This window comes from Lynx rufus, unplaced genomic scaffold (assembly GCF_022079265.1).
Source record: "Lynx rufus isolate CCGP_SWC_20201006 ecotype Redwood Valley unplaced genomic scaffold, mLynRuf1.p SCAF_13, whole genome shotgun sequence".
NCBI classification, from domain to species: Eukaryota; Metazoa; Chordata; class Mammalia; order Carnivora; family Felidae; genus Lynx; species Lynx rufus.
The window spans coordinates 9,354,338-9,380,383 of NW_025814827.1; the positions used below are offsets into that span (position 1 = coordinate 9,354,338).

Consider the following 26,046-nt stretch of genomic DNA (forward strand, 5'->3'; position numbering starts at 1 on the left):
TTATTGCTCAGGGTTTAAAACAAAAACAGAAACAAAACTATGTTGGCTCGTTTAACTTGTGCTTTCTGTGGAGCATTTTGAAGACGTGTCCCCAGAATCATTCTAAACTGACACACAGATTTCAGAGACACCCCTTGCTGTCAGGAATATGTGTTTAAGTAATTCTGAATACTTAAGAAATATGCTTCTGCTCACCGGGTCAAAAGAAATTTGAACCTTTTAAAGGGCAATAAAGGTTAATGCAGTTACTTTGTCAGCACTAATAAAAGTCCTGTGGCTGGCCTTCATGTTCCCTGGAAACAGAGCAGGAGAAAATTGCGTATGGATTACCGTTGTCCAAAAATCTTTCACAAAAGATGCAATGGCGGCAACACTTTGTGCTGGCATTTTAGGGGTTAAGAAAATAAGTGGCTCAAAACATGAACTTAAAAGGCGTGCGTACTCACAGGCAGGTATAATTGCTTATATGAAATTCAGCAACTGTAGGTGCAACTTTTTTTTTTTTTAAGTAAAATTGCTTTTCACATTTTGAAAAGATGCTTCAATGCCTCCTTGTGGTTAGTGAGCCCAAACACATGTTTCAAGTGAAGCTGCTATAGATAAAGTGATTTTAAATATTGCCTCTTTGAGTTGTGACACAGATTTCCTTTTCGGCATAAGGAAAACTATAGCAATTCAGGCAACAGGGCTTCAGATCAAATGCACTCTGATAATTGGCTCTTTGCTTTGATGTCAGTGTTTAAACACTAGACAATGTCTGGAAATTAAATGAGTGTACAATTCATCTTAAAGTCTCCCGTTTGCTTTATGCAGATGAACTTAAGAACTAAAGAGGCAGAAGGACAAATTAGGTGACTTATTTTTGAAAAATTATTTATTTCTGAAGTAGTTTCGGGAACTTCATTCCACATATGAAAGTTAATACAGACTGCTGCAAACAATGCTGTCTTGATGTGTGATCGTTTTAACTTATTGTAGGATTTTGCATATTGTATAATTCTGTTGATATTCAGATAACTGTTTAGGAAGATGTATTGTGAGTAACTCCTATATCAAAACTATAAGAAAGCAGGAAAAATGCCTAAAGGATAAAGTATGAGTAAGAAAAGTGCCTGAGAGCATTCCATGAATGCATTTCCTTTCAGAAGTAAAGATAAAAGGCAGTGTGAGATGTCTCATTAAGATGATGTCCAATTTAAAATATAAAGGATGTCTGATCACTTTGTTGCCGCGTGTGCAGCATGTGAGTGAGTAAGTCTGTGTTGCAACCAAGAGCTGGAGGTCAGTTTTCCAACAAATGACTTGGTACCTCTGTTACCATTGATCAGAATGCATAATAAAATGTCTATGAAAAATTATGATAGAACCGGTTACCAATTCACCTGTTTCAAAGAACTGAAAGCAATCTCAGAACGTTGTTATAGAGGATCATATGAAGTAACAAATATGAAGACATTTTGTAAATGCTGTATAAACATAAGGTATTTTGATGTTATAGGGGATAGACATACTTCCAAAGTCTATAACAACGGCAACAACAAATCCTGTGACAAGCAAGAGGCCATTCTACATGGACAAGATACAATGTAATGACTGTTGCCATCCCCAGAGCAGAAGTTGGGAGTCAATTTTTTTTAAGTCAGATTTATAATTACGTCTTTAAAAAAACTAAAAAAAAATTTTTTTTAATGTTTATTTTTGAAGGAGAGAGAGAGACAGAGTGTGAGTGGGGGAGGGGCAGAGAGAGACACACAGAATCTGAAGCAGGCCCCAGGCTCTGAGCTGTCAGCACAGAGCCCGACGTGGGGCTCGAACTCACAAACTGTGAGATCATGACCTGAGCTGAAGTCGGACGCTCAATCAACTGAGCCACCCAGGCACCCCGTTTTTAAAAATAATTTTATTGGGGCGCCTGGGTGGCGCAGTTGGTTAAGCGTCCGACTTCAGCCAGGTCACGATCTCGTGGTCCATGAGTTCGAGCCCCGCATCAGGCTCTGGGCTGATGGCTCAGAGCCTGGAGCCTGTTTCCGATTCTGTGTCTCCCTCTCTCTCTGCCCCTCCCCCGTTCATGCTCTGTCTCTCTCTGTCCCAAAAATAAATAAACGTTGAAAAAAAAATTTTTTTTTAAATAATTTTATGTTTATTTATTTTTGAGAGAGAGAGAGAGAGAGAGAGCAGGAGAGGAGCAGAGAGAGAGCACAGCACAGAATCTGAAGCAGGCTCCAGGCTCTGAGATGTCAGCACAGAGCCCAACGTGGGGCTCAAACTTATGAACTGCCAAATCATGGCCTGAGCCAAAGTCAGATGCTCAACTGATTGAGCCACCCAGGCACCCCTATCCTTATGTCTTGTACACCCACAGAGTACATGTGTTGACACCTGGGTGAAAAACCCTCATTGATGCTGATAGTGCATATATTAAATACAATAGTGACTTAACCAGTGGCTATCAGCAAGGATGCTGTGGCATTGGGGAGCTCAGCAGACCTGCTTGGAGGTGATGAAACATGACACTTGAGAATATAATCTACGGAGACATGGTACTTCAAAGGTCACTGGGGGAGCCTTGAGACACCATCTACTTCAACCCTGTCATGTTACACATAAGGAAATCAGTTTAAGTGTCTTGTCTCTTGTCCAAGATCATATATACCTGCATATTACTATACAGTTTGGACAGGACATATTTAAGTCTTGCAGAAAAGTGGTTGCATAAAAGAAGAAAGAAGGCAACACTCATCAGGTGTGAGCAGAGATCTCCAGAAGGGATAAAGTCTTTGCCTCTTCTCTCACTTTTATTTCTAATTGTTGCTGCAGGCAGAAAATGGCCCTCCAGAGATGTCCGTGTCCTCATCCCTGGAACCTGTGAATAAGTTAGGTTACATGGCAAAGGGGAAATCAAGCTGCAAATGGAATTAAGCTTGCTAATCAGCTGACCTTGAAATAAGGGGATTGTCCTGGATTATTTGGTTAGATCCAAAGTAATCACAAAAATTCTTAAAAGTAGAAGAGCGAGGGGGCGCCTGGGTGGCGCAGTCGGTTAAGCGTCCGACTTCAGCCAGGTCACGATCTCGCGGTCCGTGGGTTCGAGCCCCGCGTCAGGCTCTGGGCTGATGGCTCAGAGCCTGGAGCCTGTTTCCGATTCTGTGTCTCCCTCTCTCTGTGCCCCTCCCCCGTTCATGCTCTGTCTCTCTCTGTCCCAAAAATAAATAAACGTTGAAAAAAAAATATTTAAAAAAAAAAAGTAGAAGAGGGAAACAGGAGAGGAGAGAGTCAGAGAAGGTGTGACCATAGAAGAAAGGCACAGAGAGATGCTTGTTGCTGGTGTTAAAGACGGAAGGAGGCCAACAGCTCTCTTCATTCACTCCTTTTTGGGTAGCTTCTAGAAGCTGGAAAGGAGAAGGAAACAGATTCTCCCATAGAGCCTCTAGAATGGAACACATCCTACCAACACCTTGATTTAGCCCCTCTCGGACTTCTGAACAAAGAATTATTACTTTAAGGGAATACTTTTTTATTGTTTAAGCCACTTAGCTTGTGGGAACTTGTTAGAGAGCGACAGGAAACGAATACGTTGCCTCCCTTTCAACTTTTATAAAATGGGTTCTCTGATCTGGAGAATTTGGGGGAGATCAGAGAATGGTGAGTGGGACCTCTAGCCTTTTCTGGGTCCTCATCAGCGCAGGAGGCAACAGCACTGGCATAACGGGGAACTCTCTCTTCCTTATCACTTTGGAGAGGGACCCAGCCTCCTTCCTTATGGCCATCCTCTTTGACAGAGTGTTCCGTCATTTCTCAAAATGTTATGCCTCTGCTTCACTCCAGAGGAGGATACCTGAGAGACACCTCTTTGAAGTTACCCGACTACTTTTGGTCTATTGAGCCAAGGACGCTCATCAGTGGTTCCTGGCCATCAGCCCTCCACCTTCACCCCTTTGTTAGTCTCCTCTCCCTTCCCTATCCCCACTCCTGCACAAACTCCTATCAGATGATGCTAATGGCCTCTTTGCACCCAGGGAACTGGCTCTTCTGGAGTTGGCCTTTCTTCCACAGAAACCACAGAAACCCATGAGTGAGGCTGTGCTCAGTGACTGTGCCTCCTTGGGACCGGTGTGTGCCTCTGTGACAGGCCTCTACTGTTGCATTAGAGCACATACTCTTGAACAGCCTGCTTATCACCCTGTGGTTGACTCCTAGTTCCTTTTGTCTCCAAGTCATATTCCTTCCAGGGTCCCCGAGGCAGAGAAGGGGTTAGCAATGGACTTCTAGTTACCAAGTCGTCATTTATCTAATCACCCTGGCCTGAGATGGTAGTCAGCCATGCCTCAATTTGATGGACTGGAGCAGAAGTTCTCAACCTTTTCCCCATTTTGAAACACGTGCTCTGTGATGTTCACATGCATCACACACTCGTACAGGCATACATCAGGTGACAACAGCAATAGTGATAACTCCATCCCTTTCTCTTCCATTCAAGAAAGCATACTTGGATGTGAGCTGAGCAAAAGTGACATTGTTATAGAGATAATCCTGAATTACTCCAGTTCATAAAGAAAAGTTAACATTCAGCTTTGGTAGTGTAACTGTAAAAATTTCAGGGAACATGTGACATATGTCACAATCAATTATCCATTAGCATACTGCAGTCATCCAGAGAAATGTGATCTAGACATTATGGTTATACCCAGGTTTTAATTACTTGTGCAAGTGTGAGAGTGCAAGCTACTGAGACAAGAGATTAACGTACAGTGAGAGCCTAGCTGGTTATTTATATGTATGTAGTATATCCAGTGCCAGATTGATGAAAATAAAACTGAGCATTGTCTTGGGGGGACCGCTAAGGGGGATTAGGTAATTTTGTGATGGTGACATAGAAAACATAGGAGGTGCTTAAATATTTGTTGAGTGTCGAAAACATTCTCAAACTAACCTGGCCAGATGGATTCTGTGTGGTTCTGAAAGTCTCCTGTTTAAAAGAGTGAAGACTTTCTCTTGTTTGAACTTTTTATCACTGGAGGTCCAGCATTGCATGCAGCTAAAGCCAGTGATGTTCAAAGCCTGGTCTAGAGACCATGGAAGGTCTTGAGACACTTTCAGTGATTCTGGAAGGTCAAAACTATTTTCCAAATAATACTGAGATGATGGTTTCCTTGTTCAGTCTTGTCCTCTCACAAAATACAAAAAAAGTATTGATACAATTTCAAATTCCACATTGTAACTCACATAAAAATTACCATTCACTGTTGAGTTTTGGTATAAAATCAAAGCAGAATATACACAATTATCTGAAAAGGCTATAAAACATATAAAATAGTCTTCCCTTTTCCAAATACTTATCTGCGTAGGGCCAGATTTTCTTCATATGCTTCAGTCAAAACAACATATTGCAACAGATGAATACAGAAATAGATATGAGAATCCAACTATGTTCTATTAAGAGATTTGCAAACTTGTTAACTAGTGCAACTCTTCTCATTGAGTTTTTTGTTTGGGAAAATAAAGGCTTTGTTTAACAAAATTATGTTATTTAGGTTACATTGGTGATGGATTTCTTATTGTTACTTGAAAGTAAGTTAAATATTTTTAAATATTCTCAGTCTTGGTTTCTAGTGTGGTATTGATGCATATAACCTACATAACCAGTGCTTTTTAGGGCTCTCAATAGTTGTTACGAGTGTAAGTTTGAGGGCTGCTGAGCAAACATTTTAATATTTTTTTCATGAGAATGAAGGCAATGGCAAAGAGTATAGTTTTATCTTAGTATATACAAGACCCTTTTCAGAGCATATCCTAATAGTACTCCATTTCACGAAAAGCTCATGAGCTAGGGTTACTGACTGACACTCAGTTCAATGCTGTTTTCTGTACTTCACGGTACAACATCAGATAGCTCAAGGCCAACTGTGTGATTTAATATTACAGGGTCATGGGGCCAACTCTGGTCCAACCAATGAATGAGTGTTGATTTGGATTAGTTGGATGAATACAATGTGTTTTCATTTTAATTCAGGCTGTAAAGGAATTTTGAAAGTCGAAGTGTACTTTGTTCCTGATCTCAAACGCTGTGTGTATTTTGGGGAACTGTTTTCTGGGAGATCTCGGCAGTACATCTGTGTCAAGCACCTACTGTAGCAATACCATAGCTGAACTGTGGTTCCCATAACTACCTGCCAAAATATACATTGAAGACCATGAAGATTTGATTGCAAGTCCTAATTTCCTAGCCCTGAGGTGAAAGGAGCAGAACCTATCATGTCTTTGAGGTGTCCACTCAAAAAAACAAAACCTCAAGAAACTAGAAGGATGCCAGTGTGCTTGGAGGCATAGTAAAAATGTGATTTCAGCTATAATGCTCTTAGCTGTGGTCCTCTACCCTACCCCTGTTCACAAAAGGAAGCGACCCCTAGTTCTTATCTTTTGATAGAAGGGAGTAGAGTTAGGGATCTACTGTCTCATGACAATTTGGGGTAGGGTCAGTTGTACACAAAAGTAAGTTCTATCTTTTAGGCTTCCATGACAGTGCAGATCAGCAGAAAGATGTTGTTTTTTCACGAGACTCACAAAAACAGAATCCACAACTTTATGGAAGGGGAGTATCTCGGAGACCACGAATTGTGTTTGCTCCAAGGATACATTGCTGAAGTGATTCACAGAGAGGAAAAAATGAAGCTGAACTATGTAGGTTCCTTTTAGCCATTAAATCACTTGGTGATGAAATAAAAGATTACACAGAGAAAAGAGAAAAATCCCACCTCAATAATTCCCTATTTTTCTTTTAAAGGAGGGAGAGAAGTGAGAGAGGAAAATCATCACAGGGGGTTTACTTGGCTGGAGGTGCCTCATACCTGCTCACGGCATCAGAGCTGCATACATGGCACATCTCATTTAATGTCAATAGATTTTAAAATGCCACTGAGTTTAAGTGTAGCACCAAATGATACACTGTAATAAAGGAGCACAGGGGTTAAATTAAAAGTGGAGGAAGTAACTCAGCCAAAGAAACTGGAAGCAGAATTAGTTTGTAGGTTTTATTTAGACCTCTGATTTTTCTAGAGGAATTAGGATTCTTTGTTGCAGTTCTTTCTCATTTGACAGATAGATTTTGCTTAAAATAGACCCTAGTATTCTATTCCTGCTATAAACCATAGTAGATTATTTTGTTATATTATTGTATTTCATTAATAAAAATGATGAAAATATCTAATATCCAATTAAGAGATTAGCCTATATACTATGGAAAGACTGAGGTGTTGTGTTTTTTTTTTTTTTTTTTTTATCATCTTAGGAAATTACAAGGCTGATCAGTTTCTTCGGACAGTTAACCAACAGCATCCCACCTCTCCTGTCTGTTAAAAATAGCTAAAACTTTTTGTTACATATAGGAATACTACTCAAAGTATAGAACAGTCAATTAAGTTTTATTATTTATGTATTTATTTAAGATTATTTATTTATTTATTTATTTGAGAGAGAGAAAGAGAGAGTGAATGCGAGAGGGAGAGGGACGGAGTGACAGGGAGAGACAGAATCTTGAGCAGGCTCCATGCCCAACTCAGGGCTTCATGTCACCACCACGAGATCATGATCTGAGCCGAAATCAAGGGTCGGATGCTTAACCGACTGAGCCATCCAGGTGCCTCTATTTATTTACTTATTTTTAAAGATTTTATTTTTAAGTAATCTCTACACCCAATGTGGGCCTCGAACTCATGAGTCCGAGATCAAGAGTTGCATATTCTTCCAACTGAGACTGCTAAGCACCCCTCAATCAAATTTCTTAGCTCCTCCTTTCAAAGGGGTTACTCTGCAATATGTAATTATCTTAATGTTCATATTATCAAGCCACAGACTTGAAAATACTTGATAAATATTTTGTGGTCAAAAACATTACTGAAAGGCCAGCCTTCATGTGATCATTGGTTTGGAGAATGCGATTATTCTTGTGGGTGCAAAACTGCCTAAACAACCAAATGCTTATAACTGCAATGCACTGTACAGTTATCAGCTACTAATATTTAATTTTGAGGGTTCAAACAAGTTAGTGCAACCCCAAGTGGCTAGCAACACGGTGTAATTATTTCTAGGGCTAACACTACACCAGAATTGATTGCAAATTTCCTATGGAAAGAGCAAAAGGGGACAAGGCTGTAACTTGTATTAAATGCCTACCTGAATCTTATATGCCTACCAACTGATTTTGACTAGTGATTCCCTCCCACCTCTGAAAACAAAATTACTGGGCGCCTGGGTGGCGCAGTCGGTTAAGCGTCCGACTTCAGCCAGGTCACGATCTCCCGGTCCGTGAGTTCGAGCCCCGCGTCAGGCTCTGGGCTGATGGCTCAGAGCCTGGAGCCTGTTTCCGATTCTGTGTCTCCCTCTCTCTCTGCCCCTCCCCCGTTCATGCTCTGTCTCTCTCTGTCCCAAAAAAAATAAATAAACGTTGAAAAAAAAAATTAAAAAAAAAAAAATGGGGCGCCTGGGTGGCGCAGTCGGTTAAGCGTCCGACTTCGGCCAGGTCACGATCTCGCGGTCCGGGAGTTCGAGCCCCGCGTCAGGCTCTGGGCTGATGGCTCGGAGCCTGGAGCCTGTTTCCGATTCTGTGTCTCCCTCTCTCTCTGCCCCTCCCCCGTTCATGCTCTGTCTCTCTCTGTCTCAAAAATAAATAAACTTAAGAAAAAAAAATTTTTTTAAAGAATATGTCTTCTAGAAGAAAACTAGTTTTTTATTTTATTTTTTTTTACATTTATTTATTTTTGAGAGAGAAAGAGACAGAGCGTGAGCAGGGGAGGGGCAGAGAGAGAGGGAGACACAGAATCTGAAGTAGCTCTAGGCTCTGAGCTGTCAGCACAGAGCCTGACACGGGGCTCGAACCCACAAATTGGGAGATCATGACCTGAGCTGAAGTCGCTGTAGTTTCAGGCACCCTGAAAGCTAGTTTTAATATCATATCTAAAATAATGCAATTCAAGTTTTTGACTAAGTTATTTTCTACCTAATCTATATGCAGCAAACCCTTTTGGAGTTTTAAAGTGTTTTCATTTAAAATTATTTTTTATTACCCAGTTTAGATTATTGCTCATTATTTTCAAAATTTTACCTCTTTGGATGAAGGCTCTTTTCTATCAGACTTCTCTGCAGGGCTGATTGCATCGGGGGTTTGAAGGGTCAGAGGTAGAGGGAAGGAGTTTGTGGAAATCGTGACTGTAATACCTTCATGCTGTCAACATTGCAAAGTAGGGGGCTTGTTCTATTTCTCGGGGTTTTTTAAAGTATATTTATTTATTTTGAGAGAGAGAGAGAGGGAGAGCACATGTGTGCGAGCTGGGGAGGGCACAGAGAGAAGGAGACAGAGAATCCTAAGCAGGCTGTGTGCCGTCAGCACAGAGCCCCATGTGGGGCTTGGTCCCACAAACCATGAGATCATGACCTGAACAGAAAGCAGGAATCAGATGCTCAACCAACTGAGCCATCCATGTGCCCTTATTTCTGGTTTTGAATAAAACAGAAAACACAACAAAATTTCCCACGTAATATCAGGTCAGGTCCACAATTGCAGAAGCGAAAGGCTCTTGCACCTTATTCCAAGGACTCAAGTCTGTTAATTGTGTCTGCAATTAGCCTCTCTGGTTGTAATCAGTTACAAGTGCAATTTCTGAGTGTGAACTAATTTTGTGTGCAAAACTAGTCCCACCAAAACGAAAGCCCAAGTTGGAATGAAATTCAGATCTGTTTTACATCACTTACATCCTGAGGAGGAACTAATTTCTTCTGCGAGCCATAAAAAGACCCAAACGAGAAGACTGTGCAACTGAAGTACCTTCTTAACTTTTCTGGGAGTACTTAGATGTAAGTACTCTAGACTCTAGGAAAGTTTGCATTACTTTATTACTACTAATATTTCACTAAGTTAAAAGATAATTATATTTATATAATAATTAAAAAAATTTTTTTTGCTTTTTGTATTACTGTTAAAATGTGTTAAATGCTCTATACTGCACATAGGTACACAAACACATATACTCACACAGGAGCACAAATAAATTACAACCCAGAATTCTACTACAATAGATTACTTAATGCATCGCTCTACTTAAAAGGCCTTAACAAAGAGCCAGTAGTATATAAGATGCAGATGTGATGAGTTTTGCTGTTTGTCAAAACTCCCAAGTCCGCTTAGGACATTTGGCCTCACCCAGGAAATTTTTAACACACCAGGTAGGTTAAAAAGCAAAACAAAACAAAAATAAGGAGGCAGACCACCCCACACCTTTTGACAGCAGCTCATGTTTTAAAGGAACTTCCCGTGCAGATTTCTGAGATTCCCAATGTCGTTTTGGCATACCTATCTTACCACTGTGTTGCAGACAACAGCTTTTAAGTTCCCCAATTCATAAATGTAATTAAATAATTACATTAGTGCTAATTAACATGAAACTGCAGATTATTTAAGCGCAAAAAACACTATTCAACTTCTTAATTATTCTTGTTCACACAGCATTTCCTTTTGCTCAGGCGCCCTAGGTGCAAATAAAGCATCCCATCTGCTCGTAATTAGAACTAAATAATTTCAGAGAATGTAGCTTATCATTTTGACTGCACATTTGATTAAAAACAGTGTACAAGCAATATCCTGGCTTATTGGCGTAACAGCAACAACACACGCAAGCCTGTGTTCTTCTATCATTAAAGAAGATCGAAAACATTATCTGTTATTTCAGGGGGAAAAAATACAACTTTTTAGTTCATTTCATACAGATGAAAGCGAATTACAGCAAATCACCTCTCCACTGAATAGCAGCCCCCACATAATGACTTTATTTGCTTAATCCCCAAATTAAACGCCGTTTCGAGCGAGGGCCCTGTGTTATTACTCTCATCATGTCGAGAACATTTTCCTGCCGAGACCAATTTGAATAAAACAAGGGGCCTTCCTTGAACTCAATCAAGGAGCCATAATGTGGTGGGTAATAGAGGTTGCTGATAGATTTGCAGGCAAAAGTGTTATACCTAATGATGGGATATGGATAATAGTCCTCCTGGAGGTCCTGATGCGATTCCAGTTGGCTGCCAGATGCTAAAAATCAAGAAGAGCATTGATCAGTGACAGGAAGCTGTAGTGGATTCATCTAGTCAAACTTCAGCTGTTTTTCCACTGTACAGTTAAGCCAGGCATAAATTATATTAATTGATTTAATTACATACTTAAAACATCTTCCCCAATTAATTTAATTAGGTGGCTACATGATGCTACTGGCAGGGGAAGATTAGAGGCAGCTCACTTAATTAACAGAATATGAATGAAAAAAAGAGAAAGCAAACATAAATGAAATTGTGAGCACTAATTAAAAGGCTGTCTGCAAACTTAAATACTTTCTGACAAAGTGGTGACAGCAATGTAGACAAGAGAGGATTTTTTTTTTCCTAGCAAATTAAAGTGCCAGAAGGTATATATAGGGAGAAAAGGTAGTGCAGTTGAAACATTGATTTTCTGACAGAACTACCATAGTCAAAGTGAAGGGACTTTTTTTCTATAGAAAAAATTACAATAGATTTTACCGGTGCAAAAGCCAGATTCCTGGTTAGGGCTAAAATATGATGTACAAACACACGTAGGGTTTGTGCATCATACACAGGGAGGAGCGGAAGGCGAGAGAGAGAGAGGCTGAGGGGGAGGGTAGTTGGAGAGAGAAAGGGAAGACGAAGAGACAACTTACTGCAATCGCTCAAGCAAGAAATGTTTAGAAAAAGAGGTCTGCCTTAACAGCTGGCAGCCTTGTGTACCTTGGCTCGAATACGGAAATTCTCCAGGTGTCTTTCACGTGATTCCTGCAGGATCTTCTTCACTCGGGTCTTATGGCAATGTAAGAGCCACGCGATGGCAATCACACCTGAAGCCCACTTCTGCTGGCGATAAATGAAGAAAATTTGTCTCGCTTTGAAGCATTTCCATGTGGCTTGGATCTTGATGGCAGCCTCTGACTTTCCATCTTGGCCCTTGTACCTTTGGCCCGGAAGATTTAACATCATTTGGATGTGAACTGGGTTCTCTACCAGTGAGAGAAAGTCGTATCTGGTAAGTTTATTCTTCAGCTCAAACTCTGGAAGGAAGGCTACCAAATTGTTTCCTTTTATTTTAACTTCTGGTATTGCATAGTCCCTGAGAAACTTCTTGATGTGTTCCAAGAGAGAAAAAATACTTCCCCAGGATAAATTAAAATGTTCCTTGAATGCTGAGAAGTCCGGGGCTGTCGTGTCTATGACACCATTAGAAATAGAGAAGTCATACTCCCATGGTGATTGCACAGCTCTAGAAGGTATTGTGACTTTCATGGCCTGTAGAAGGAAAGCGTCACCAGAGATGAAATATAATTGTGACCTTTTCAAATGAGTTGTCAAGACACACACTGTCACATCATCATCCATTACTCAATGCTAGGAAGAGATGGATCCTAGTTTTGACTTACAAACATGTCATAATAGGAAAGTCTGGCCAGGATTTTTCATGAAACTCATCAACAGAAGAATATCTTAGAGGTTACTCAAAGCTATTAAATTTTTGGGGACACCTGGTTGGCTCAGTTGGTTAAGCATCTGACTTTGGCTCAGGTCATGATCTCGCAGTTTGTGAGTTCGAGCCCCGCGTCGGGCTCTGTGCTGACAGCTCAGAGCCTGGAGCCTGCTTCAGATTCTGTGTCTTCCTCTCTCTCTGCCCCTCCCCTACTCATTCTCTCTCTCTCTCTCTCTCTCTCTCTGTCTCTCAAAAAAATAAACATTAACTTTTTTTTAAAGCTATTAAGTTTTTTATACAAGTGTTACAAAATTGTTTAAGGAAACCGATCATATAAAAGTTATGCATTTAGTTTACTTTGATATGGTCAGCCAACCCATAGTCTCTGCGATTTACATTTTGTACACATTCATGAGTGGAATCATATTCCTGCTTTCTTGTTCGTCTGTTATCCACCAGTCCTGAAAAGCAGGGTGGAATCTTTCTTTGCAGTCTTGACTATAACTTCAAATGTGTGCATCAAGCTGTCCTGCCTCTTCTGACTTTCTAACGGGTCGCCACTTTCCAACATTTACAGTTCTTTTGCCACCTTCTGTTAGGATCCAGGAGGGTTTTTTTTTTTTTTTTTTTTTTTTACAAGGAGTGTTATGCTGTGTGTGTTCACCCTTGCCACTCTCTAGGTTTCTCTTGACATTTGTTCTTTTCAACTTAAATCTCGTATCTTCTTAGGAACATACCTGGAGTTGTCCCCAGGTAGAGAGAATCTGAAATCTCATAACAAAACTAAAGAAGACTTTGGTTTTTCATTTTGCTCCCATCTGTACTGATTGAAATTTTAAGTCATGTAAACATACTACATTTACTTCTGAATGTCAAGAGGGTTCTCTAAGAATGGAGTCATGGACAGTTTTTTCCTTATGCTTTTCTGCATGAAAAAAATGAATAGATGTGATTAAAAATAAAATCCGAAGAGGTTTGGGTGACAACAGTGATATATGTCACACGTATCCCTCAAAAAAATAAAGAAAAGGAAATTGTGGTTGTGTCTGTGTCCAGTGTGAAATCACTATATTTCATCATTGAAACCTGTTGCATTAGAAAAACAGACACTCTGCCCTATGGTCTAAATGTTCCTAATGGTCTGGGAGGGGGAAGGGTGGGCATAGATATTTCAGGCTCTGCCTTCTCCTCTGTAAGCCAGGTATCAACTTACTGTGCTGATTGCTTCTTGCTTAGGGATTTAAGGAACAGATTGTCTTCAATATGTCACCATTTACCAATCTTTACCAAATTGTAGGATTATATTGTTCTCTGCATTTTGAAGAGTTTTTAGAGAACTCAAAGAAAAAAAAAAAGACCCAAGTAATTAATCAATAACCATTATGTCACAGCACTGGGTTGAGTATAACTGTTAGATTGTTCATGCTTTGTCTCTACTAAACAAATGTTAATTGGTATCAATTAACAAAGTCAAGGCAGAAAGCTATCTAAAAGAAGCCAAGAGATCATTTATAGTAATAGCACAATAAACAAGCACAATTTTTTTTTAAATAAAGAAAAGAAACACTTCAAATTCTTTTTCTTTTCTCAGGCAGTGGAATAATTAGACTGTCACCTCAGGTAAAAATGCTGAAAAGCAAGTGTTAAGTCCAAGAGGAGGGATTTCCTTGAACTTTAGAGGCAGACTTTAAATTTTTTTTTAAGTTTATTTATTTATTTTGAGAGAGACAGAGACAGCACTAGTGGGGGAGGGGTAGAGAAAGTGGAAGACAGAATCCCAAGCAGGCTCTGCGATGTCAGCCGAGAGCCCTACACGGGGCTCGAACTCACGAAACCACGAGATCACGACCTGAGCGGAGACCTGAGCCAAAAGCAAGAGTCGGACGCTTAACCGACTGAGCCACCCAGGCGCCCCTAGAGGCAGACTTTAAATGGCAGTGAACTTTTTGCACACTTTTAACTTAAGAGTTGTGACAGGCATAGGAATGATGGAAAAAGTCTTCTAGCCAAGACCCTATCCCTTTCTGATCTTCTCAAGGCATCAAGAGAGAATGTAAACTGTTTGGTGGATAGAAACGAATTCTTGGATGGGCAAGAGAGAGTTGGAGAAGTAATGCCTTGTGTAGCAGACATCAGCGCCGGCAGGAAAAGTCATGGCAAGTGGCACAGGTTCCAACAGAAATGGCCTGTGGGTACGTTTCTGCCTTCCTTCAAGAATGGGTTCTAATGGTGGGAAGGTTAGAGTCAAGAGAAGCATGGCCATGCTTCATCAGTGACAAACAGACACGGACAGTCATCACAGATGGACGTGTCTGCAGCTGGCTGGTCCTGCCAGTCACACTTTTGATCCTGTTAACGAGACCCTGAGGCTTCTAGAGGAAATGCAGCTATGGACGGGACAATTGCTCAAGAACCTGGTTTCCTGGGAAATATTAAACCCTTTTTGAAATTCCTTGTCTTTACAGAGACTCATGTGGAATTGGGACCATCGATGAAAATGGAGCAACCTTGGGAGAAGATTCTGAAAGAAGAGGACTCCAGTCTCTCTCAGGCAGTGCCTTCAAATGGTGTAGGTGTGGGGCGTGTATGTACGTCAGCAAATGAGTTTCAGACCTTTTGAAAGAATAGCCCTGGTTTGGGAATGGGGTTACAGAATTGAACAGTGGCTGTTTGAGAACAAAGGGATTATACCTCCCTACCTTCTTGGATGATATTCCAGTAAAGACCTGTTCTCCAAGGAAACACACTCTTGGACATCAAATAGACCACTCAGGCACGGGGAAGCTATGGGTTTGGAGTCAGCTAAAGCATAACTGTAGTACATCTGTCACAGAGAATGCCACACTTGGGAGCACTTCACACTTAGAGCTGGAAAAGACATGTCTCTCAAGAGGAAGGCTTCCCAAATTAAAGCAGTGCATCAGCATTGTGGGATCCATTGAGCAGGTAAAGACAAAGCTGCTTCACAGCCTGCTAGGAATAAGAGCCCTGATTAAAGGTCACGCCAGCCTTCAGATTCCAGTTTCTTCTGCTATTTTTCCTTTACTATTTATCTCCATGAACTTGTCTGCAATTATCTGTCGCCAACCTTCTTTCTCTCCGCCTACCTTCCTTCTTTCTATTCCTTCCTTCTTTTCTTTCCTTCTTCCCACTCTCCCTCCCTTTCTCCCTCCCTTTCTCCCTTTCTCCCTTTTTTTTTTGTTTTTTTGTTTTTAAGATATGCTGTACTCCCAACATGATGTTGCTGAGTAGCAATATTGTTTTCCTTCTAGTGGAGATGGCTCTCTGTCATGCCATCCGCATGCTCTCCTGGTCCTTCCTGAGCTCCTGGCCACACCTTCACCAGGGCCCAAACCTGTGGCATTGTTTAGCATCCTGCTCTAACTAACTGAATCGACTAGCTGGGAAATGCTCTTCATCATCTGAAAAGTGTTACTACTAATTAGGTAATTTTGAGAGTTTCTGGAGCAGTAATTTAGGAAGAACTCTGAATTTAAAAGAAACGAACAAACAAACAAAACCCAGGAAGGCAAGACGATGATTACATATGCAGGTAAGCTATAAGTGGGAAGCAAAAAAGATAGGCCCAGTATTACCTCCTAAATTTTAGAAATAACTGCCACAATGAAAAACTCTAGGAAAAAAAGGCATGTACTTCTAAGATGAATGTCTTTGTGAAAAATGTTCTTTTCACACATGTGGATAGCATGTGGATACAGGATTAAACCATATCTGAGGATCCCTAAATTAGATATAACCAAGATCTCCTGGTGGTAAATGGTCAAGTATATGGGATAATCCAACATGGATATCATCTTTAGGGAAGGATTTGCCTAGAAGGACAGACTAAAATTGCTTTTGAATCCATAAACTGATGTTCAGTTTCTTCAAAACACAAACATATCCATGATTAATTAGCTTTGGCAGCGCTGTTGTGTGAAAAAGAATAAATTCTTCCTGCCATTAGGGCTCTATGTGAGTGCTTACATTCAGAGTATGAGTGAAGTGACTCTCAGAGATGGAACTTTCATTCTTTCCTGAAAACCAGGGAGGTCATTGGTCTGGCCTGTTCTTTAATAATTGTTAACAGTCTGAAATGTGTTAAGCTTTGTACAAAACAGATATCAGTACCTCAGATTGTCAGCACTATTTGAAAGATATAAATAATATTCAGAGAGAGTAGCTGACCTAATCAGGATTTAGGGATTCAGCATAATTACAGTCCTGAATTTTAGAGCATGAAGGCCTTGCCTTTTTTGTTTGTTTGTTTGTTTGTTTTACTAAATAGGCTATTATGGGCTCGGAGAAACGAGCCTTGGCCCTACAGTCTGACTCACCTAGGTTGGAGTCCAAGCTCTGCCGCTGTCTGCTACACATTCCTGGGCAAGTTACCATCTGCTATGGATTGAATGTTTGTGTCTCCATAACATTTGTATGTTGAAGCCCAGTTCTTGGTGTGATGGTGTTTGGAGGTGGGGCCTCTAAGAAATAATTAGGTCATGAAGGTGGAGGCTTCATGATGAGATTAACGCCCTTATAAGAAGAGAGACAAGAGAGATGATTTCTCTGTCATGTGAAAATATAGGAAGAAGGTGGCTGTTTGCAGAGCAGGAAGAGGACCCTCAACACAACCTAACCACACTGGCACCCTAATCTTGCACTTCTAGCCTCCAGAACTTGGAGAAATAAATGTTTGTTGTGTAAGCCCCCCAGCTTATGTCATTTTGTTACGGTGGTCCAAGCTAAGACAACATCCTCTCTGAATTTGAATGTTTCTCATCTCTAAAAATGATAGATCTCTGCAGAGTTGCTGTGAAGATCATAATATGTGTAAAGAGGCTTTCACAGTGTCTTACCTCCGGTCATGTTTAGGTTATTAGTGTGGATGAGGAAACAGGCTCAGAGAGGTTAGGTGATTTGCCCAAGATCACATAACTAGTCACCTTTCCCTTCCCCCATACCATCCATGCCCAAAGCCCTAACTGTCCAGAACGTCCTGTAGGACCCCTTACCAAGCTGTGCTCTCCTTGTTCAACCTTCCTTTTACTACCTCCTTCATCAGAGCTGACCTGGTCTGGACCTGCTATTTCTTTCTTATTTGGAAAGTGGCCTGTTCAACTAACCCCCATGAACATGCTAATGAACCATGGCATGGAAGAAAAGTGAGGGATTTGAAGTGAGAAGACATAGGATCTAGGCTGTTACCACGCTACTACACGGCCTTGGGAAGTCACCTCTCCTGTGGGCTGTTTCCATTAGGGGATCATTCAAGGTGCTTCTGATTTTGATACCCTAAGTGTCTCTGACTTAAAGTGATTTTGACACCCTAGGTCTCTCTGACCTATTAATTGGTATGTGTTGTTTAATAAACTCCTGGAGTTAGCAGAGCCAGCAAATTGAAGATATACCTTCAATTGAGTCATTTCATGTACTATAAGAAAGACCTAGGGATTTTTTCCCCTCTATTTTTTAAATAGGAAGCTCTTTCTAGAAATTTACAAACCAGTAGAGGAAGAGCTGTTTACACCAACTATACGTACAGGTGGTCACGGGGAGAGAACCCCAAAGAGTGATATTCCAGTATTTCAGGGTCTGCAAATCCCCCAAAACAGTTCTCAGTTCGTAAGACCTAGAAACTGCATTTAAGCTATAACTGTCAATTAAAAATGAGAGTCAGAGTCCCTAAGCTTTATAAAGAGGATAAAAGGCAAAAACAGAGAATTCACTGAGCAGAGACATACAAAGGGAGAGAATTGTGTGTAAAGGCTGCTCGCATGAGTGGCAATTTTCTAGGGCTAATTTCTGCAATCGCTTTGAAAGATATATTTATTCAAATGAGTCTTCCTGAACTCTGAAACACTTTCTGAGGAGAAAAAAAGGTTCCTGTGGAACAAAAACACTCAATGGATCCAATTCTAGTTGAAGATCAAACAGAACAAAATCAGGAAGACTTTTTTAAAATAGACGGTGTATATGTCAAATGTGAACTTTCCTTTTCTAGAGACCCATCTCATTTTACTGCTGCATTGATTTCATTTTTTCTGCTACCTTTCTAATATTTTCTGAGAGCATGTGACATAGATAAGGACCACTGAGGACAATTATGACTGATGGTTGGAACCTGCCAGGGATATGTACAGGGAACCTGGCAGAAGGGGAATGGAAAGAAGCCTGGGTTCCTATATTCCTGAGAAAAGAACCATCGTCATCTTCTCTATGGGTAAAGGAATAAGAGTGAGCCTCCCAAAGGACCTGTGTTATCACCAAAGTAAAGCTTGACATTATAGTTTTCTTGAGAAAAATGTGTGCATAGCAAGTCTGGTGATCCCAGATGGCTAAAAGATACTTGCAAAATTCTTATAACACCCCACCTTTTCACATTTGCTAAACCTACATATGTATTCCACTTTATTTTCATTCATAGCACTCATCACTGCCTGACATTATATTAAATATCTGCCTTCCTCACCAGAATATAAGTCCCAAGAAGGCAAAGACTTGGTTTGTTTTGTTCACTGCTGTATCCCCAGTGGCTAGTACACTTCCTGGCACATGGTAAAAGGTGAACAAAGATTAGTGGAAGGAAGGAAGGAAGGAAGGAAGGAAGGAAGGAAGGAAGGAAAGAAGGAAGGAGTGAATAGTGCAACTTAAATTCATAGCCACTTGGGCTGGATTTACAGCACAAAACTGTTCTGTGATCATACAAGTTATTTGCAAACTCACAGCTTGAGTTTTGAAACACCAGCAGACCACTTGGATCTGAAAATGTCCATACCCTTGACCAAGAAATGGTCAAGTAGCTTATGGGTTGCCTGGGTGGCTTAGCTGGTTAAGTGTTCAACTCTTGATTTTGGCTCAGGTCATGATGTCAGGGCCATGAGATTGAGCCCCATGTTGGGCTCTATGCTATGCGTGGAGCCTGCTTAAGATTCTGTCTCTCCCTCTCCCTCTACCCTTCCCACTCACGTGCTCTCACTTGCTCTTTCTCTAAAAAAAAGTAGCTTAAATAGTACAAAGATTTATGTAGAAATATGAAAAATGTTCATGGCAGTTTGATTTATAACAGGAAATTATTTAATTGCTTATTAATAACTAAAATAATTATAATTAAAATAATTATAATATAATTAATTATTATATTAATGATTATTATAATATAAATACATATATAAAATAATATATATTTTATATAATAATATATAAATAAAATATAAAATAATTATAATGATTATAATATAATATAATTATAATATAATATAATTATAATCATATATTATATATGATTATATATATTATATATGATATATGATTATATATATAATGACATTTATATATATGATATATATAATGACATATATATGATATATATTATATATGATTATATATATAATGACATTTATAATTTAATATCTAACAATAGGATAATAGCTAAGAAAATTATGGTATATCTTTAAGACAGAATATTATGTAGCCATTAAAAATATTTTATAAAGACTTTTAAGTCATATGTATAAAAGCTTATGATAAATTGTTGGGAGAAAAGAGATAGATTACAGTTGAATATACTGTATGATACCAATAGTGGGCCAAGCCAAAAATTTAAATAATGCCAAAGGGTTATGGTATTACAGGAAATTTTTTTTTTGGATACTTTGGCATTTTTTCCCTCCTTTCTGAACTTCCCAAATTTTCTGTGAATGATCGGATCACACTCTCATGAATGAAAAAGATAAAGTAAAAAAATTAGGATTATTTTGTGGCTTACTGATAACCTAACATTTTTTTCTGGTTTATATAAGTAAAATTGCTAGTCACATGCAATAGCAATGTACATTTAGGTGATGTCATGAAGAGAGGTAAAGACAATTTGTCATTTACTTCTTGCAAGAAAAAAATTGTTTTGCACATAAAGCTGTATAATTTTAATTCACTTTGAAAGTTTCATGCCAAAAATGCATTAAGTGAGGGTGGCAGTTTCTAATGAATCAGACAAAATGGAAATTGTTTTAAAAGATGCCACAGTTTTTGTTTCTGTTTTTGTAATCTTCTTCCTTTCCTTCCTTCAAGAATGTAAATTAAATGAGGTTTCAGGAGGGAAAGTGAATCTAAAAGAGGAAAGAACAGTTCTAGACTTCCTTCTGAATCTCATCTTGTATCTCCAGGCTACAGGGCTCTCTAATCCTTGCCAAAGTATGACCTACCCTCTCTTTAACCCTTTAGGGCAAGACAAGAAAGGAGACAGGTTTGTGCTGGGCACAAAACCCACCAGGGAGGCACGCTGCACTCTTCAAGAAGTAGGCTTATTTGGGGGAGCCTGGGTGGCTCAGTCAGTTAAGCATCCAACTTCCGCTCAGGACATGATCTCACAGTCGGTAAGTTCAGGCCCTGTGTCGGCTTCTGTGCTGACAGCTCAGAGCCTGGGTCCTGCTTCAGATTCTGTGTGTGTGTGTGTCTCTCTCTCTCCTGCCCCTCCCCTGCTCATGCTCTGTCTCTCTCTCTCTCTCTCAAAAACTAAATTAAAAAACATAAAAAAATTTAAATAAAAAAAAGAAGTAGGCGTATTTGGAAAAATGTCTATTCATGTCCTCTGCCAGTTTTTAATTGGATTATTTGTGTTTTTTGGGGTGTTGAGTTGTATAAGTTCTTTATATATTTTGCATATTAACCCCTTATTGGATATATCATTTGCAAATATTTTATCCCATTCAATAGGTTGCCTTTTTTGTTTTGTTGATGGTTTCCTTTGCCGTGCAGAAGCTTTTTATTTTGTTGTAGTCACAATAGTTTAATTTTGTTTTTGTTCCCCTTGCCAGAGGAGACCTATATCTAGAAAAATGTTTCCACAGCCAGTGTCAAATAAATTACTACCTATGTTTTCTTCTAGAAGACATCCAGATAGCCAGCAGACATATGAAAAGATGCTCAGCATCACTAATTATCAGGGAAATGCAAATCAAAACCACAATGAGATATCACCTCACACCTGTCAGAATGACTAAAATTAAAAAACAAAAAAACATAAGAAATAACAGTGTTGGCAAGGATGTGGAGAAAAAGGAACCCTCTTGCACTGTTGGTGGGAATGCAAATTGGTAGAGCCACTGTGGAAAACGGTATGGAATTTCTTCAAAAATATTAAAAATAGAATTACCATATGATACTGTGTATTCACCCAAAGAAATGAATGGAATATTCATACACACAATGGAATATTCATATTCACACACAATGGAATATTACTTAGCCATAAGAAAGAATCTTGCCATTTGCAATGATGTGTACAGATCTAGAGGGTGTAATGTCAAACAGAGAAAGACAAATACCATATAATTTCACTCATATATGCAATTTAAGAAACAAATGAACCAACGAAGAAAAGAGACCAAAAAAACCCCACCAGACTCTTAAATATAGAGAACTGATGGTTATTAGAGGGGAGGTTTGTGGGGGGATGGGTGAAATAGATGAAGGGGATTAAAAGTACCCATGTGATGAACACTGGGTAATGGATACAATGGTTGAATCACTATATTGTATGCCTGAAACTAACTTAACACTGTATGTTAATTACACTTCAATAAAAATAAAAAAAGAAGTAGGCTTATTTCTTTTAGTAGATAGGACACATTAAACCTAAAGCTGCTCCTAGATACCCGCCCCCCTGGTTTTCAGAGTATATATTTTTAAACTTGAAACACTTTGTTCAGAAACCATATAATCTATGATGCTAAACAGGTACACACTTAACACAGCTGCTGTGGTGTGCGAGGCCTGGAGCCCCACCTATTGGGCACTTCGGCCTCTCTCCTTTTCCTGGGGGTCTTGGATTGAGTGTTATGGGGATATGGAAGTTCTGTAGAAAATGGATCTGGTCTAATCCCTTCCTTATACAGATGGGGGAAGTGAGACTAGATGGGGTGGTGTCACTGTAACACATGTTGCCTGATTAAAATAGTTCAGCTGACTCACCTGTAAAATAATCACAATTTTTTAACATAAGGATCAAGGGCATATGTTGGAGAGATACTAAAGAGAGTAATAATATAACAACAGGACCCCAAAATTGACATTAAAAGGTTATCCCCCAAACCTATTCTTTCTATATCAAAGGTGATTTTACAGCAGAGGTATGACTTATGAAATAGGATTTTCTTTTCTTTTTTCTTCTTTAATTTGGAAAAAGTTTTGAAAATACAGAAAAGTACAGAGAATAAAATAAAAAACTACCATGGGCAGTTGTTAATCTTTTGTCTTCTTTGCTTTGTGTATAACATATACTGTTATTTATCTATCCATGGCTCATAAACAAGAAAGCAAGCTACAAAAGTCCAGTAGTTTAAACTGGGGGAATCTCCATGAGGATGATTTAGGATAACATTAGATAATACAGAATACATAAAATATATATGATATATATATGTATGTATATATATATATGAAACAAAGAAGACAAGAATATATATAAACATTGTATATTTTAAAAGAGTATATTTTATTTTATTTATTTATTTATTTTTTTAATTTTTTAACGTTTATTTATTTTTGAGACGGAGAGAGACACAGCATGAACGGGGGAGGGGCAGAGAGAGAGGGAAACACAGAATCGGAAGCAGGCTCCAGGCTCTGAGCCATCAGCCCAGAGCCCGACGCGGGGCTCGAACCCGCGGACCGTGAGATCGTGACCTGAGCTGAAGTCGGACGCTCAACCGACTGAGCCACCCAGGCTCCCCAAAAGAGTATATTTTAAATATTTATAATTATTATTATAAAATTCAGATATGCTTAAATTGTTTATATATTTATATACATGTGGAAATTTAAAAAATCAACACATAAAGTACAGTTGAAATCCTCTCTGTATTCCTTTTTAGCTCATTCCTCTCCTTTCCCCATTTCTGGAAGCAAACACACTCATGAATTTAATCTGGACCCTTGTGTCCAATAAATACATTTGTTTGCTTCTTTTACCCACAAAGTAGATTTTTTATTATCAAAATATTAGTTGAAATTAATTGGATCTTAACATAGCTGTTAGCATGCCTGCCTTGAGATAATAAATTGATGTTTTGCTGAGAGAGGCAATTTTAGCAACTTTAAGCGTTTAACTAGATCCCTGAAAATAAAGACCTCAGATTTCTTGAAATAACTACAAACTCTTCCACTGTTTATTATCTTCTTCCTTGGATCCTTGTGCAGAACCTGACTGACTCAAATTTACCCTTCTACTTCTTGAGTGTTGGTTATTTGGTTAATGTTCTAGAAGACAGAAAAGGCTCTTAAGGTCACAGCCAATGAAAGCAGACATGACAGGCACCATCCTGAGAGTGAAGGAAACAAACAAAAAAATACACCAGAAATGGGTTCTCTGCATACGAGACACCGGGTAGAGAAAAATGTTAGATTACATTAAGAAGGCGGAGATATAGTATCGCTTAGAAAGATTTCCATAAAAAATGATTGAAAGTTTTAAAAATGTCTAATGCTTTGAGGCTCTGGCAGTCACAGAGTCCAGTTCTGCGTCCTGGCTCTGTCACTTACTAGTTGGATGACCTTAACTTCTCTGTGTTCAGGTCCTTCCAGTAAAATGAGAATAATAGTACGTGCTGCATAGAGTTGTTGTGAAATGAAATGAGCTAATCCACGTCAAGCATAGGAACCGTGCCCCCCACAGAGGCGGCACATGACACATGTATGCTGCTAGTCATACTAGTAGTGGTGGTGGTAGCGGTTCCAGTAGTGGTAGTTAGTAGCCGTAGTAGTTATAGTCATGGTAGTAGTAACATCTGGAAAACTAGCCCATGTGGAAGATCATAACCTTGTGTGTGGGAGGGTACAGACTCCGGAACCTCACTGTATCCTCTGGATCCTCCACACAGTTGGTAAAAACCAATTGGGTGGGCCTGGGGACAACGACACTACAGCATATTGGGTGGGTGTAGACGGTGCACAATCAACTTTAGCTGTTATGCATATTCCAGATACAGAATGCCTTAGTGTTCTTAAGGCACATCCTATTTTTAAAGTGTAGAGTCAAGCTCGCAATTTCCTCATAGCAAGAAGTCAAGGGAAGCTGGAGGAAGGCTCTGATTGCATTGATTAGTTTATCCTAGAGCAATTTGTCTAGGTTTCGGAAGGACTGTATGCAATCACTCCTGGAAATACAGCTCTGACTAGTCACAGCTCTGCGGAAGTACAAGGAGATCCAAAAGGTGGGCTCTTTTTCCTTGAAAAGGGGCGGCTAATCTCCCTCTGAAATTCTTTTTTTGATAAGATCCCCAGAGGAAGGGAGGCCTAGAAGATGTCCTTAAAAATAGACCAGTGGGGGTGCTTGGGTGGCTCAGTCAGTTAATTGTCCAACTCTTGATTTTGGCTTAGGTCATGATCTCATGGTTTGTGAAATCCAGCCCCACATCTGGCTCTATCCCAACAGGGCAGGGCCTGCTTGGGATTCTCTCTCTCCCTCTCTTTCTGCCCGTTCTCCACTCGTGCTCAATTTCTCGAAATAAATAAATAAACTTAAAAAAAAATAGACCAGTGAATTCTGATAACAAGTGCTTTATAGTTCTAAAGCATTTCTGCACATATTAACAGTACCAACCTTCATAAGAAACCTATGAGAAAGGAGCTATTATCCCCCCCTTGTCAGAGGAAGAGGTGAGGCACTGAAAATTTCAGTGACTTGCTCAAAATTCCTATATTAGGAGGAGAATCCAGCTCTTTCCTGCTTCTAGTTCAGAACTTTTATTACTCATACAGGCTCTGGTGGAATGTTCCTTGCTGGCACGTACTTGTCTTTGTGGGAACAATTTCATTCCTCCAACTTCTTTGTTACCTTATTAGTTTTAGGCAGCTTAATTCTAAATCCCATACCCTTAGCAATTATGTTCATAGGCAGTCTGTGGGTGCATGTGTACGTGTGTATGAATGCACACGTACTCACCCATGCACACACACAAGTGCATGCTGGGGGGGGGCAAGTGAATTTTTTTCATTTTGTATTTCTTTTTAGTGTACTTTTAAAAGATGAGAATCTCAGATTGAAGTTGAAGACCATTGTGATTCAGCCAGATTTTGAGTATGCTAAATCACTTTTCTGGATTGAAACCTGAGAAGTAATTCAGTCCAAACTGAAAGGGAGTGATTTTTCACATTAAATGAACCTTTTTTTTTTTCCTTTTCTGAAAACATGATCTAATGTCTTTTATAAAAGAAGAGCCAAAGAACTTCTGTTGCAGTCTCCAGCTGTCAAACCTGCCTCCCATACTTTTGCCCTGCAGCAAAAGGCAGGGACATCAGGTGACAAACCCCAAATTTCAACTAGTCACACAAATTACAGACCTTCCTATCATGATGTCCTCTTGACCTTTTGTCTTTCCCCTACAATGAAGAATGAGACACAGTTTAAATCAAAATGACTTTCATGGGCAATTTTACAAAACAAATAGAAGCACAGAGCCTCCCCCCCACCCCCTCCCCCCCAGTTCCCCCCGCTGGGCCAGCCTGTTCCCTCTCTCCATGCAGGCAGGAGCTAATAATTA

The 26,046-nt window shown here is 39.6% G+C and overlaps 1 protein-coding gene across 8 annotated transcripts in view; it reads right to left on the reverse strand.

The window, feature by feature from the left end:
• The window catches only part of IQCH (IQ motif containing H), a 212,212-nt gene that overhangs the window by 89,607 nt on the left and 96,559 nt on the right, over positions 1-26,046 (reverse strand). For 6 of the 8 annotated variants that reach the window (XM_047074896.1, XM_047074895.1, XM_047074900.1 and 3 more), the window contains 3 exons: positions 25,847-25,885; positions 11,782-12,333; positions 11,008-11,074 (listed from right to left, as the gene is read on the reverse strand). In XM_047074896.1, coding sequence (XP_046930852.1) covers positions 11,008-11,074; positions 11,782-12,333; positions 25,847-25,885 — 658 coding nt within the window. Of the gene's footprint in view, positions 1-11,007; positions 11,075-11,781; positions 12,334-25,846; positions 25,886-26,046 lie in introns of those variants that run through there. The other 2 variants (XM_047074903.1, XM_047074902.1) reach the window with 1 other exon arrangement.